This window comes from Danio aesculapii, chromosome 1 (genome assembly GCF_903798145.1).
Source record: "Danio aesculapii chromosome 1, fDanAes4.1, whole genome shotgun sequence".
NCBI classification, from domain to species: Eukaryota; Metazoa; Chordata; class Actinopteri; order Cypriniformes; family Danionidae; genus Danio; species Danio aesculapii.
The window spans coordinates 52805345-52819272 of NC_079435.1; the positions used below are offsets into that span (position 1 = coordinate 52805345).

At 35.9% G+C, this 13928-nt stretch overlaps 1 protein-coding gene across 1 annotated transcript in view; it reads left to right on the plus strand.

Annotated features, from left to right (window-relative positions):
• The first annotated feature begins 4413 nt into the window (after nt 1-4413).
• The window catches only part of syngr3b (synaptogyrin 3b), a 12211-nt gene continuing 2696 nt past the window's right edge, over nt 4414-13928 (plus strand). Inside the window, exons 1-4 of the mRNA XM_056462763.1 lie at nt 4414-4549; nt 8252-8486; nt 9818-9963; nt 13579-13928. The exon at nt 13579-13928 is cut by the window's right edge and continues 2696 nt beyond it. Coding sequence (XP_056318738.1) covers nt 4448-4549; nt 8252-8486; nt 9818-9963; nt 13579-13797 — 702 coding nt within the window. The 5' untranslated portion in view covers nt 4414-4447 and the 3' untranslated portion in view covers nt 13798-13928. The remainder of the gene's footprint in view (nt 4550-8251; nt 8487-9817; nt 9964-13578) is intronic.

The following is a 13928-nucleotide window of genomic DNA, read 5'->3' on the forward strand; positions in this document are numbered from 1 at the left end:
TACTTTCATAGATGAATTCTACACAGAGAGCATCTAAATCTCTGTTCACATGGTTCCACACACCACAGCACCAGACAAGGTCTATTAGAAGGACCCCTGTAGCAGAAGGTCTTAGATAGAGATCCTCTGTTGAGGTATCTCTGTTTGTTTCTATAACCTTACTCTCACCCACACACTCCTCTTTTCTTCTTCTGTTGATCATCAAGATAGAGAGGCACACCTACCTGTATTTCTCAACAAAGGACAACTTATAAAAATACAAATAATTCCCAAAAAATGCAGTCTTCAACTATGATATGCCATCCATGAGTGACTCAGACAAGAGCTGCGTGTCTGTGTAAGTGAGAGGATGTGTGTCAGGTTTTTAGTTCTGTTGCAATGCTGTAGAAGGAACCTTAATTTGTCAGCTCGACTTGCCTTGGTGTAACTTAAGCTTGGGTCTCATTCCAGCATAAATAATGTAAGCACAGAGGCCCGTTACTACACAAGGTTGCACACACACACTGTCAGTCACACACACCCAAATCTATAGTAGTGAATGCAGGCATGAATGCAAGTGTACTGCCGTGTGATTGCACTACACTCCCTTCACCTCTCATGAAAAAAAGCCAAATATTTGGTTCAGTTTATACCAAAATTACTTCTTGAAATGGTTGGATGATGAGTGGCAAAATTTCCAATCACGTTACAGTACATGCCCAACCAGACACAGTTATATATTGGATCACTGCTACACCGCAATAAAGAATACATACGGTATCACTCGTCCCATGGGCAGCTTTGGGGCTCTATCAGCACTGTTTTTTTCATCATATACCAACCTACAGAAAAGCAACTAAGGACTGTAGAAGATGGACCTTTGAAACGTGTGATTTACTCTATGAGCCTGTTTCAAAAAAGTGATTGGAGTGTTTTTAAAGTGTGCTGAAAATTATCTAACAAGCTCACAGACAGCAGTATCTGTGAAGATATCCATTCCACCAAGGCCTCAATTAAATGACAACAACAAACGATGGCATACTGAACAACTCATAGAGCCCAATCAGGTCAAAGAAGAGGCTTGAATAGTGGCAGAGTTTTGTATAATAAGACTCAATACACACTAAAAAAAGAAATCGGAAAGGCAACCATCCAGACTATATCGCTCCAACTCTGAACACCTCCCCACACAACCATTAACATCTTTTAAAAACCCACCGTCCTCCGACTTGTTGGACATTTTCCATACACAGGGGTGTCACACCAAAGAACAACAAAATCTAAACATTTAATAGTGGTTCCCAGTAAAATATGTGAAAATTTCTGAGACAAAAACTGGGCTTCACAGTTTCTGAGAGTGTATGATCAAACACTGCATGGTAATACCATGGCACTTTTAACATCTTAGTAAATGATAACCACTTTTGGATCAGATCCACAAACATTTGTCAAGATAATGATAATTATTCTTAATTTAAAGGTAATTCACTTTCAGTGATACAGATACACAACAAGTTTGAAAAGTAACGACTCATTGATTTATAGGTTACTAATTAGCAGTAGCTAAATATTTCATACATGATCACTAACAATCAAAGTGTCACTGGAGCACTCACACAGGAGTAATTAAAATATTGACGTAGGGTTGTAACCATAGAAGTGACCAGGTCAGTGCCAAGAACTGGCGTTACCTGGCATCTAAGAACTACTTAAAAACCGGAGTCTGCACTGACACACTCCTGTTTCAGTGATTAAAAATGTAGAGGCTTCGTCACCAGTTAGAGTAAGTGCAAAGGTGAATAATGATAACTGTCTTAAATGAACACTTGTGTTTGTTCATGAGGGTTTGTGCTCAGTAAAGGCCAAATCCTTGAGTTCCATTGGTTTCATTTTGGTGACCTAGAGGAGAGAGAGAAAAAGAGAGAGAAATTAAAATCAAAGATTAAATGTAAGAATAATGTCACCTCCATGTCAATCTCAAACTCGTAACATTAGAGGTGTGAAATTAAGGCAATTCTAATAAATCAATCATTTAGCTTAATTCACAACTTTATAACTAAGTTTGAATATATAATTATAATATACAAGCCTCAGATACCTCTTCTACTGTATAGTCTATTAAATATTCCAATATAAATTCTAATGTAAACATGAAATTTTTCAGGCAACCACGAATTGTTTGAACTAAATGAAATTTAAAAAAACTATTTAATTACAAATACCATACTTGAATATGATTACTGTACATATCAAATCAATAAAACTTAGAACTGAAGGTTAGTGCTGAGGACATCAATATATTTCATTATTGATATGTTTAGCAATTACAACTGACTAAACACCTTGCCAACAGAGTCATGACTGTGTAAATGAAATTATTTTCAGTGTGATACACTGCCACCAAATGGAGTATCATTGCATATGCACAAGAGCTTAAAAAATGGTCATGAAGATGCCACAAAACACAGAAAGTGTATAAAAACAGACGTACAAGATCAGTGAATGATCAATAAAATCTCAGTGGCAACAGCCCTGGCCTGAACAGGATAGTGACAATTCTGTCAACTAGACTAAAACTCTCTCATATCCTGGCTAATTGTGGAGCCCTCCTTTCTGAGCATTTTTGTACAGTAGACCAAATTAAAATAAATATTTTTTTTTAGTTGTGAATGACTCTACAGCCCGTAGCCAGCCTTAGGGGTGGTTCTTTTTTCTCAAAAAGTGGACCTTTTTGCAGTTATTCGCTCCATTTTCTAGTTATTGATGAGATGCAAATACTGCATTTTAGTGACATTTTAAGCACTATTTTTAGCTGGATTAGCTTATTGATTGGTCATCATAATCACACTTTTTAATGTACCAAAACATTTTCTAAAGGTTTAGAATAATAAAAATTTATAAATACTTATTTTTAAAATACAAATGTATTACATTATATATCCTTAGAAAAAAAATAGGAATCTGGTAAAGTTTTAAATTAAAAACTGTAGCCTATTGTCATATATTTGGCAAATAACAAATTAGCCAGCACATCCAACTTTCCAAATTTGGCTATTTGTTTACTAAAGTCAAAACATAATAATAATAATAATAAAAGAGCGTCATAATTTGTCTAGACTCTCTTGTAAATAAGTACATTTGATTGAAAATTCATGGATAACAACAATAGCCAAATTAGTATTCAAATTAATTTTAATATGGGCTACTTTTGGTGCTTCACGCCTTTTTAATTGGTAATTTTTTCTTTCAAGACTAAAATTAAAATTAGAATAAAAGTTACTTGTAAAACGTTTTCTCTATTAAAAAACAATACAGTAGGGAAAGATGACTTCACTTACATCCGACTGTATGTTTTCTTGCACAACTAGATGCTGGACTCATGAAAAATAATGGTTTGCATTGGCCAAAACTGATTAACTAAAGTCACACTGATGTGACAATCAACAGATGATTCGGCTTGGTCTAAAAGCCTTTTTTTCAATGGGTTATTTTCACAGTTTATGATGGTGTAGCAGTCAAAATAGGAAAAATGAGCTCATGTATGGGACAAATTCTGGACCTTTGTCTTTGAGGGGTGGGTCTTTCAAACCACCAGATCCCCCCTAGCTACAGGCCTGCTTTTGATTACTAAATCACTGACTAAATGATTAAAAGCTGTTGTGATATAAAATACAATTATATTATATTAGAGTTGTCTTATTACAAAAATTGCATCTGAATTGTATGATCTACTCAAACTCCCAAACTACAATTTGTAATCATCCAATTCTTTTACACAAAACACAACAGACAATGAGTAGCCTACTGTACAAAATCTAGATGTTTTTATGTGGGGGGTTAACGTAACTTTAACTTACCATGAACTACACTAAGCCCTATGTGACATCTGATATTTTACAATCAGTCACTGTTTTCTTACCAGATTTGCTTGTTTTGTGGCCTGTGTTTAACCAAAATACTGATGACACCTATTAAAAAACATAACTAAATGCAATTAAAAAAATAGTTCCATGATGTACATGATGTAGGCTTACTTCTTCGGGGGTCTCGTTAATAAAATATAAAAACGTCGAGTCGATTAAAATACATTTTTCCACTGTTCTAGAAGTCGCCATCTTGGATAGTCGACCATTGTGAAAAAAAACAAAACAATAAAACAACTTAAAAATATATATATATATTTACAAAATATAACATGGAAATGAGAGTAAATCTTTTGGTTAATACAGTTATCATCTACAAACCCTAAAGCTTTTCAGCTGTTGTCGATATATCCCACGAAAAACTCACTGACTGAATGAATCAAAAGATTCGAGTCAATGATGTAAATCAAAACCCCCTCCATTATAATTGGCCGCAGACAAGCGCGCGCTCTCGACTCTGGGTGTGCACGACAGGGCTCGTGAACGCGCTCAGCGGCGCTCTTCCGCAGAATCAGAGCCTTGCACACAGCCGCAGCACCGGGAGGATGGATGGAGCGGGCTCGTTTGGAGCGGGCCGAGCCGGTTCGGCCTTTGATCTGGTTGCGTTCGTCAAACAACCACAGACAATCCTAAGAGCGTTGGCATGGGTAAGAAGAGAAATTTTATATGAATTATGATTAATAGCAATATTATCTACCGTTTCTGTTCCTCTTTTAGCGGTCGAACGGTTATTTGACCAGGGTTTATTTCCCATCACGCGTTATATATGTTCATTTTTTATATTTTTTAATTTAATCATGTAGTTTAGTGATTGGCTCTTAGTATTATAGGATAGAGTCTTCTTGAGGTGGACGGACGCACGTCAGATGTTGCTGTGGTGGTGACGCAGGCATTGCGTGCGCGCAGATTTTAAACCACTGGCCTTATACTGGTCTCGACAAAAACATAAAATATGATGAATATGTAATAAATATAGGATATGTATTTTATATTACTAATAATAATATAAATAATAATTTATGCTTATAGTTTATTGTGTTATTAAATAATGTGTACGTTCAGAGGAAGAGACTGCATAGATGTCCCTCGCTTAGTTCAATTACATGTCATTGGTGTAATGTATTGATCTTAGTCTGATCAATGTTTTTGTTGTTGTTGTTTTTATATGCACTGAATGTTGATTATGTATCCTATTTTTATACAAATTCACTATATTGTTGTTAATATTGTTTTTAGTATTATTACAATACATTACATTACAAAGAGTGAGAAACGTGCATTAACCTTTTTTGGACTATCCACAATGCTTTCATGAATTATAGGAGTAACTTCTGTTAAGCAATCAGTGAAATGTTTACAGACGAGTTGAATATTACTGCACTGTACCAAGCCCAAAAAGAAAAAAGCTTAGTGAAGTCAAAAGAGCTTTGGTCAAAGAGATATGCTTGTAATACTGTCATGTAGTTTTATTTTCATTACAGATGAAAATACAGCACAAAGCCAAATCCACATCTCACTCAGTTACCCCTACAGGTAGATTAATTATTTAAAATGATTTGTTTCAGTTCTTTTAAATGGAAGTTCCCCGAACTGGAAGTGCAACCCATGCACAGTAGTCACATGTGGATAAAGGTGGATGCAGGCTTTCACAGCAACGAGAACTGTGCAAAAATAAATAAATTTTCATTATAAAAAGACTGGGAAGATGAATTTGTCCAAGCATTATTTTTATAATCATTACTATAATATTGTATTTATTACTCTCTTCTTTTTTAAAGTTTATTAAAAGTGACCAGGACTCATGAGCTTTCGCAAAAAAACTAAAACTACATTTTTTAATGTTATATAAAGTAATATGGAAGTTCAAAGATATGCTGATGCCCCTTCCAAACTTAAAAAGCTGATTCACCTTAAAATACCATATATTGACTCATTTATATATCATGATGTATTATAGGAACCCTGTGATCGATCGGCCAGAGATCGGTATCGGCCGATAAAAACATTAAATGACTGGATTGGTACGCGACAATCTGACTGATCTCATGAACCAATCGCAAGTGTTTGTTTACGTGTTTACAAGTGTGAGCGATTGCAGCTATAATATATACAGATGTGGAGCAACCTCTGTTTACTGTCTATTGGCCTGACTCTCTTGAGTGATGGTTTCTTTGTTGCAGTCATTGTATATCCAGTGTTTTGAGCTGCTTGAGCTGTTTTATCTACTATTTTCTGTAAAGCTGCTTCTGGCCATGACATGTTCACATCTAAATGGTTATAAGAGATGTGTATAAGGGATTATATGCTGCATCCTTAATTTATTCTCTTAGGTAAGAAGATCTCCACTTAAGTATCATACTTAGAGGGAAAATGTTCTTTATGCATTATAGAGCTTGAAGGATCAGAATTGGTACTCGATATCGGCTGATCACCATGACAAGAAATTGGTACTTGCTATTAGGCATGAGCCGGTACAAGATTCTGATGGTATGATAACCTTGGACGAAAACATCACGGTTTCACGGTATTGTGATTACTGCTCTAAAATATATTCTTTTTAAATGTCTGGGTAAAAAACTAAATTTTTTTTCCACTTTAAACACAATATATTTTATTTTGAGAAACATTTCAAATATTTTGGAGCAGTAAACACATCAGGGTAAATAATTCAAATCAATCATTGATTTATGCTGTCTTCATTAGTTTTAAAAACACAGATTTATCGATTTTATTAAATTTATATTTTTAATTTAAAACAGCATTTTTGTATACTTTTTTTTTTTTTTTTGCTGGAGATACTGTTGATCTAAATAACAAAAAAACTAAATAAAAAATCTTACACATACCTTAGGAACGGTATAGCAGAAATTTTTGACGGTTTTAAAACCTTGACTTTTCCAAACCGTGGTATACCTTGAAAACGGTTATTGTCCCATGCGTACTCGCTATCGGCTGATCACAATGACAAGGAATCGATACTCAGGATCGGCCGATCACCATGACAAGGAATCTGTACTCGGTATCGGCAGATCACTATGACAAGGAATCGGTATTGGCCGATCACCATGACAAGGAATCTGTATTGGCCGATCACCATGACAAGGAATCGGTACTTGGTATCAGCCGATCACCATGACAAGGAATCGGTACTCGATATCGGCCGATCACCATGACAAGTAATCAGTACTCGGTATCTGCGGATCACTATGACAAGGAATCGGTACTTGATATCAGCCGATCACCATGACAAGGAATCGGTACTTGGTATCAGCCGATCACCATGACAAGGAATAGGTACTCGATATCGGCCGATCACTATGATAAGGAATCAGTAATCAGTATCTGCGGATCACTATGACAAGGAATCAGTACTTGATATTGGCCAATCACTATGACAAGGAATCGGGATCGGCCGATCACCGTGACAAGGAATCGGTATTGGCTGATCACTATGACAAGGAATCGGTACTCAGTATCGGCCAATCACTATGACAAAGAATCGGAAAGTACTATTAATAGTGTTTTGATTGCATATTGCAGATAGTGATTGCATATTACAAGTACAGTTAACAATTTTTTAACCCTGCAGTAAAACTCAAATTCATTTCCAAATATTACTCATGTTCTTTTTAACAGAGATTTTTTAGCTCTATAGTTTTAATCAATTTTAATGACTAGTTTATTTTAGTATTTTCTCCAGAAGAAAAAATATAATAGGAAATACTGTGAAACATGTTTTTGGTCTGTTAAACAGCACTTATAAGAAACCTGAAAACCTGAAAAAAACTGAATTTATCTGACTGTATGGGTTAAGCCATCAAACACAGGTCAGATCTTACACATGTTGGATATTGCTCGTTCCTTTAACACACTCTTTCATCCAGCCAGCCAGCCAATAACTAAAGCAGCTACAGCCGTTTCTATGACGACTGTGTGATGTGATGTATGCGTCAGTATATGGAGTCTCATTGCCCAAAATAGCACATGGCACCATGATTCCCGAGCTTTGCTGTTGATTTTCTTTTTGATTCATTCATTCACACTGCTGTGCACTTTTCACTGTTCTCTCCTCATCTGTTTGAGCCGACGTGCTTTCACGTGATCTGTTGCATTCGTGTGAATTAGCCACATTTTCTCTCTGAGGTGTAAATGAAATTCCTTCTGTAGAAATGCAGTGGTAAAGAGAATGATGTTTCACTTCCATTTTAGCATGTATTATACAAGAGAAGCGCTACTTAGGGGCCTTCCGAGAATGCAAATAATTGAACATTTTTTATTAATTTAACATTGTGAGTTAATGGAGCTGTTTCTGTGACTCACGTCTCTTTTTTTGCACTGTCTCTCTCCAGATCTTCTCCATGGTGGTCTTTGCATCTATTATAAATGAGGGCTATGTGAATATGGGCAGTGAGCGACTGCATTGTGTGTTTAACAAGAATGCAGACGCCTGTAACTACGCTATAACTATAGGAATTATGGCGTTCTTAGCAAGCGTCTTGTTCCTGGCCCTGGACGTCTACTTTCCTCAGATCAGCAGCGTTAAAGATAGAAAGAGAGCAGTGCTGCTGGAGATTGCTTTTTCAGGTAAAAATGTTCATTATGATTTTTTTACTCAAAACAATGTTTGTTCTATGCATTTGTACTGATGTTCAGAGAGTGATTTTGTTATAAAAGTAGGCTAAAGTGATGTATTTAGCCAAAAATGCTGTGCTACAAGTTTAGTTAAACAATTTAAACATCTATCTATATATATATTTATATCTATATCTATATACATATATATATATATAGTATACACACTCACAGGCCACTTTATTAGGTACACTTGTACAACTGCTCGTTAACGCAAATTTCTGGCAGCAATGCATTTATGCATGTAGACATGGACAATACGATCTGCTGCAGTCCGATACTGCAGGCATGGCTGTTGGTTGTTGGTGTATTTCAGAAACTGATGATCTACTGAAATTTTCACGCACAACCATCTCTAGGGTTTACAGAGAATGGTCAGAAAAAGAGAAAATATCAAGTGAGCCGCAGTTGTGTGGGTGCAAACGTTGCCTGGTCCTATGAGTCTCAATTTCTGCTGCGACATTCAGATGGTAGGGTCAGAATTTGGCATCAACAACATGAAAGCATGGATCCATCCTGCCTTGTATTAACAGTTGTGGTGGTGTAATGATGTGGAGAATATTGTCTTGGCACACTTTGGGCCCATTAGTACCAATTGAGCATCGTGTCAACTCCACAGCCTACCTGAGTATTGTTGCTGACCATGTCCATCCCTTTATGACCACAGTGTACTCATCTTCTGATCGCTACTTCCAGCAGGATAGCGCACCATGTCATAAAGTGCGAACCATCTCAGACTGGTTTCTTGAACATGACAATGAGTTCACTGTACTCAAATGGCCTCCAGAGTCACCAGATCTCAATCCAATAGAGCACCTTGGGATGTGTTGGAATGGGAGATTCGCATCATGGATGTGCAGCCCACAAATCTGCAGCAACTGTGTGATGCTATCATGTCAATATGGACCAAAAATCTCTGATGAATATTTCCAGTATCTCCAGTTCTGAAGGCAAAATGGGGTCTAACCCGGTACTAGTTTGGTGTACCTAATAAAGTGGCCAGTGAGAATATATATATCATTTTTGTTTTGGCTATTAAGTGAATTAGGGGTCATTTGCACAACAGATTTCAGTAAGCATCCCTAACATGAAAAATATTGCCTCTGCAACAAGATAAAAATAAAAAAAGAAGTTTGGATTTTTAAAATTCAATATCATTCCAGTTACTGTTTAAAATATATAAAATTTTTTCTTTTATTTACAAACAACTCTAATTAGTTCTATAATAGACCTGATAGCTGACATTTCTCATAGTGATTAAATGTACCATGTTTTCTTTTTAGGATTCTGGACGTTCCTTTGGTTTGTAGGATTCTGCTTTTTGGCCAATCAGTGGAGTCGTACGTCTGATAAGGAGCTTCCTCTGGAACAGGCTTCAGACGCTGCACGAGCTGCTATTGCTTTCTCTTTCTTCTCCATCCTGACCTGGGTAAAACACCCCGCCTTCCTGCATACATACACACTCACTATCATGCTCATATTTGATTGTCAGTGTTGGTGTTTGTGTTTCAGGCATATCTGTGTCTGCTAGCAGTGCACAGGTTAAAGAGCACTGCCTTTATGGAGGATAAGCAGAAGCTTTTGTCCAAACAGCCTAACAGTCTCTCAATAGTGTAGATTTCCTGCACATTATGTTAATCTGAGAGTTGTAATATCGATATTTGATATTAATATGATCAATGCAACGTGCAGTGCTCACTATAACAACTTAGATTTATAATAAACATTATAAATCTATAAAACCAAAAAAATACAAATAATGTGTCAAAAATACTGCTATAGTTGTACGTTTCTTAACTTGATTTCATATTACTGGATTGATGTTATTGGCATATAATATGCTATTAGCCAACATGTTATTTTTATACAGTACCTACAGTTAAGGTCAATATTATTAAACCCTCTGAATTATTAGCCCCCTGTTTATTTTTTTCCCCAATTTCTGTTTAACGGAGAGAAGATTCTTTCAACACATTTCTAAACATAATAGTTTTAATAACTCATTTCTAATAACTGATTTATTTTATCTTTGCCATGATGACAGTAAATAATATTTGACTAGATATTTTTCAAGACACTTCTATTCAGCTTAAAGTGACATTTAAAGGCTTAACTAGGTTAATTAGGTTAACTAGGCAGGTTAGGGTAAACAGGCAAGTTATTGCATAACGATGGTTTGTTCTGTAGACTATTGGAAAAATATATAGCTGAAAGGGGCTAATAATTTTGACCTTAAATTGTTTTTTTTTTTAAATCAAAACAACTTTTATTTTAGCCAAAATAAAACAATTAAGACTTTCTCCAGAAGAAAAAATATTATCAGACATACTGTGAAAATTTCCTTGCTCTGTTAAACATCATTTGGCAAATATTTAAAAAAGAAAAAACTATTCAAAGGGGGGCTAATAAATCGGACTTCAACTGTATATACAGTATTTTAATTCTAGATGTAAATTCATTAAAGATTAATTTATTATTAATCATCTGATATTTTACCGTTTATTTCACTCTGGCAATTGAATGTTAAAAACTGATTAAGTATTAAAGCGTCAAATATGTTCTTTTTAATTTAACTTCGCATTAAGTAATTAAATGATATCATAAAATCATTAAAAATACAGAAAAATATTAAGCAACACAACTGTTAATAAGACAATAAGACATTTCTTGATCATCAAATCAGTATATTAAATTGATTTCTGAAGGATCGTTTGACACTGAACATTTTAATGATGCTAAAAATTCAGCATTACCATAACAGAAGCTAATTAGTAAACAGTTGTTTTGTATTAAAACAAGATTTCACAATATTAATATCTTTACTGTATTTTTAATCAAATAAATGCTAACTTGTCAACAACAAAAAAACAATCTCAACCACATCAAATTTCTGAACTGTGAGATATTTGTACATTTGTGCAATCTATGTACAGTACAGTATATGTACGACTATAGCATGTATTATGACACATTATGTTTGCTGTTAAACCTGAAAAATTGCAGAAGTGTTTCTTAGGCACAAATATCTACTTAATATCTATATCTAAATGTTTTTCTTGTTTTTTTTTTTATTTGGTTTTGTTTGACTGTTTTTAATCTTAGCGAGTGATTTAGTCTATTTACTGTATGTGATTTAAAACACATTTATTTCATCTCAGGTTTCTACATTCAAAACATTCTTGTCGGTTAACTCGAACAGACTCTCGCTAAAATTCTTGATATCTCTCAAGCATGATTTCCTTTCTGCACTGTTAACAATTTCCTATATAATCTACAGTAACTTAATGGCAGCAGTTTGCTAAAAGCAAAAATACTGTATTTATTTACATTTACAGCTTTACCGTAAATCTTGCTGTATATGTATTTACAGAATTGTATGTATATCTTTACTGTAAAATATACAGTAATTTTCACAATGCAACTTTAACATACAGTAACATACCACTTAACGTAAATCATATTACAGTTAAATACTGTTTAATTTACAAAAATCGTTAACAGTGTGACTAACAACAAAGTCCCTTTAAGGCAAGTCATTTCACTCGGCAGCCATATTTGATTGGGGAAACATCAAATTCTCGAAATTTCCTTGCCAAGCTTACTATTAAGGCCCTGTGCACATGAACACGGGTGTTTTCTAAAACTGCACTTATTTTCTACGCGGTTTGTCTGTCCACACGAAAATGCAGTGTCAGGTGACTAAAACCGCAACTTTCTGAAAACACCGGCCAGGGTGAAGATTTTCCTAAACTCTGGGTACAATGTGGTCATGTGGACGATAAATTCGGAGTTTTAACCTCATGAAGTCAGCATGTGCTTGTTTTCTCCTCTTTGATTGGCCAACATGGCTGGGTTCTCTCCAAACACAGAAAACGTGAATGAGGCAAATTCTGTACATTCGCGGCAAATGAATCTCGTATTCCGCATTGTTCAATCGTGGGACGGTAACCCACCTCTGTGCTCACGTTTGCTTTGACTAGAATGCAATTTACTTGCAAAATTTACTTAATTCCCCGTTTGATGTAAACTCAGTATAAAAGTATCATTATCGCCACCTGTTGGTTTGGCATGCCCATAACATGCATCACAGCGCGTTTTTTTATTTAATTTTTTTTAGGGTTTTTTCACCTTTATTATGATGGGACAGTATAGATTTCAGACAGGAAAGCATTGGGAACAGAGAGAGTAAGGATCGGCAGAGGAGCTCGAGCCAGGAATCAAACTCGGGTCGCCATGAGCACGTCGGTGCTACATGTCGGTACACAGTACCACTAGGCTATTGGTGCCGACTCACAGCGCATTTTATTGTGGACAGAGATTTTTTAAAAACAAAAGCGGGGAAAACTCTATTTATAAAAATATCCGTGTACATGTGGACATGGCCTAAATTTCATATTAGGAAGCACCAATAAGAATAAACAACATCTGTCTCTTTCGTTTCATTTCTAAACATTCGAATCACACAAAATCTGCAGAAACTCACGTCTGATCCGAGCCCCTCCCAAGGAGAATCATCAGTTTATAGGGGTCGATGATTGGCTCTTGTACTAAAAGGCGGGGCTTCATTTGTCATATCCGCTTGTGAAGTGTGACATCACGCGAAACGACTTCCGGGTCCAAGTGCTGTATCAAACTGTATGGGGAGACTCAACAAATGCTAATAATAATCATTTACAATGCAAATACAATACAATACAATATAATGTAATACTTTCGAAAATCACGATTGCAAATACATACATCCATACCAAATATCTGATGGGCAGAAAGTGTGGTGTGCACCATGATTTTATATAAAATTCACTTTAATCTGTGATAGGACTAAAAAGTGGTCATAAACAAATGTTTTCTATATTCAAATGAATAGCGGCTTAAATCCGGAAACAGTATTCCATATGCCACCAATACATCACAATTCAACAAGCGGATTGACCATTACGCTTTTCCGTATTCAAAACTACCAGAGTGAATTGTTTTGTGTATCTATAGTCTTTGCTAACACATTAATCCAACTAACCTGCATAATCCTGGTTATCCTGACTAGGCGGGGCTCACAGTTTGTGCAGTTCAGCGGTTCCTGCTGGGCACCGACATGACCCTGTTCACCAGTGAGCAAGTGGTCAACCAGCCACCCAAGCAGATGTACCCGTCCAATGATGTCATCGGTCAGACCACCATCCCCGTCAATGCCTACCAGAGTCCGCCGCTCATCGAAACCGTGGAGACCCGGCCACCTGGATACAAGGTCCCACCTGCGTTTTAATCCACAGCCAATCAGAAGCAGCACTGAAGGACAGAGCCGTCAATGTTAGCTAAATGTATCGTATTGCGTTGTAGTAGCGAGAGGGGAAGATGCTCAGCTCTGTAGTACAGTACGCACTATTATACACGACC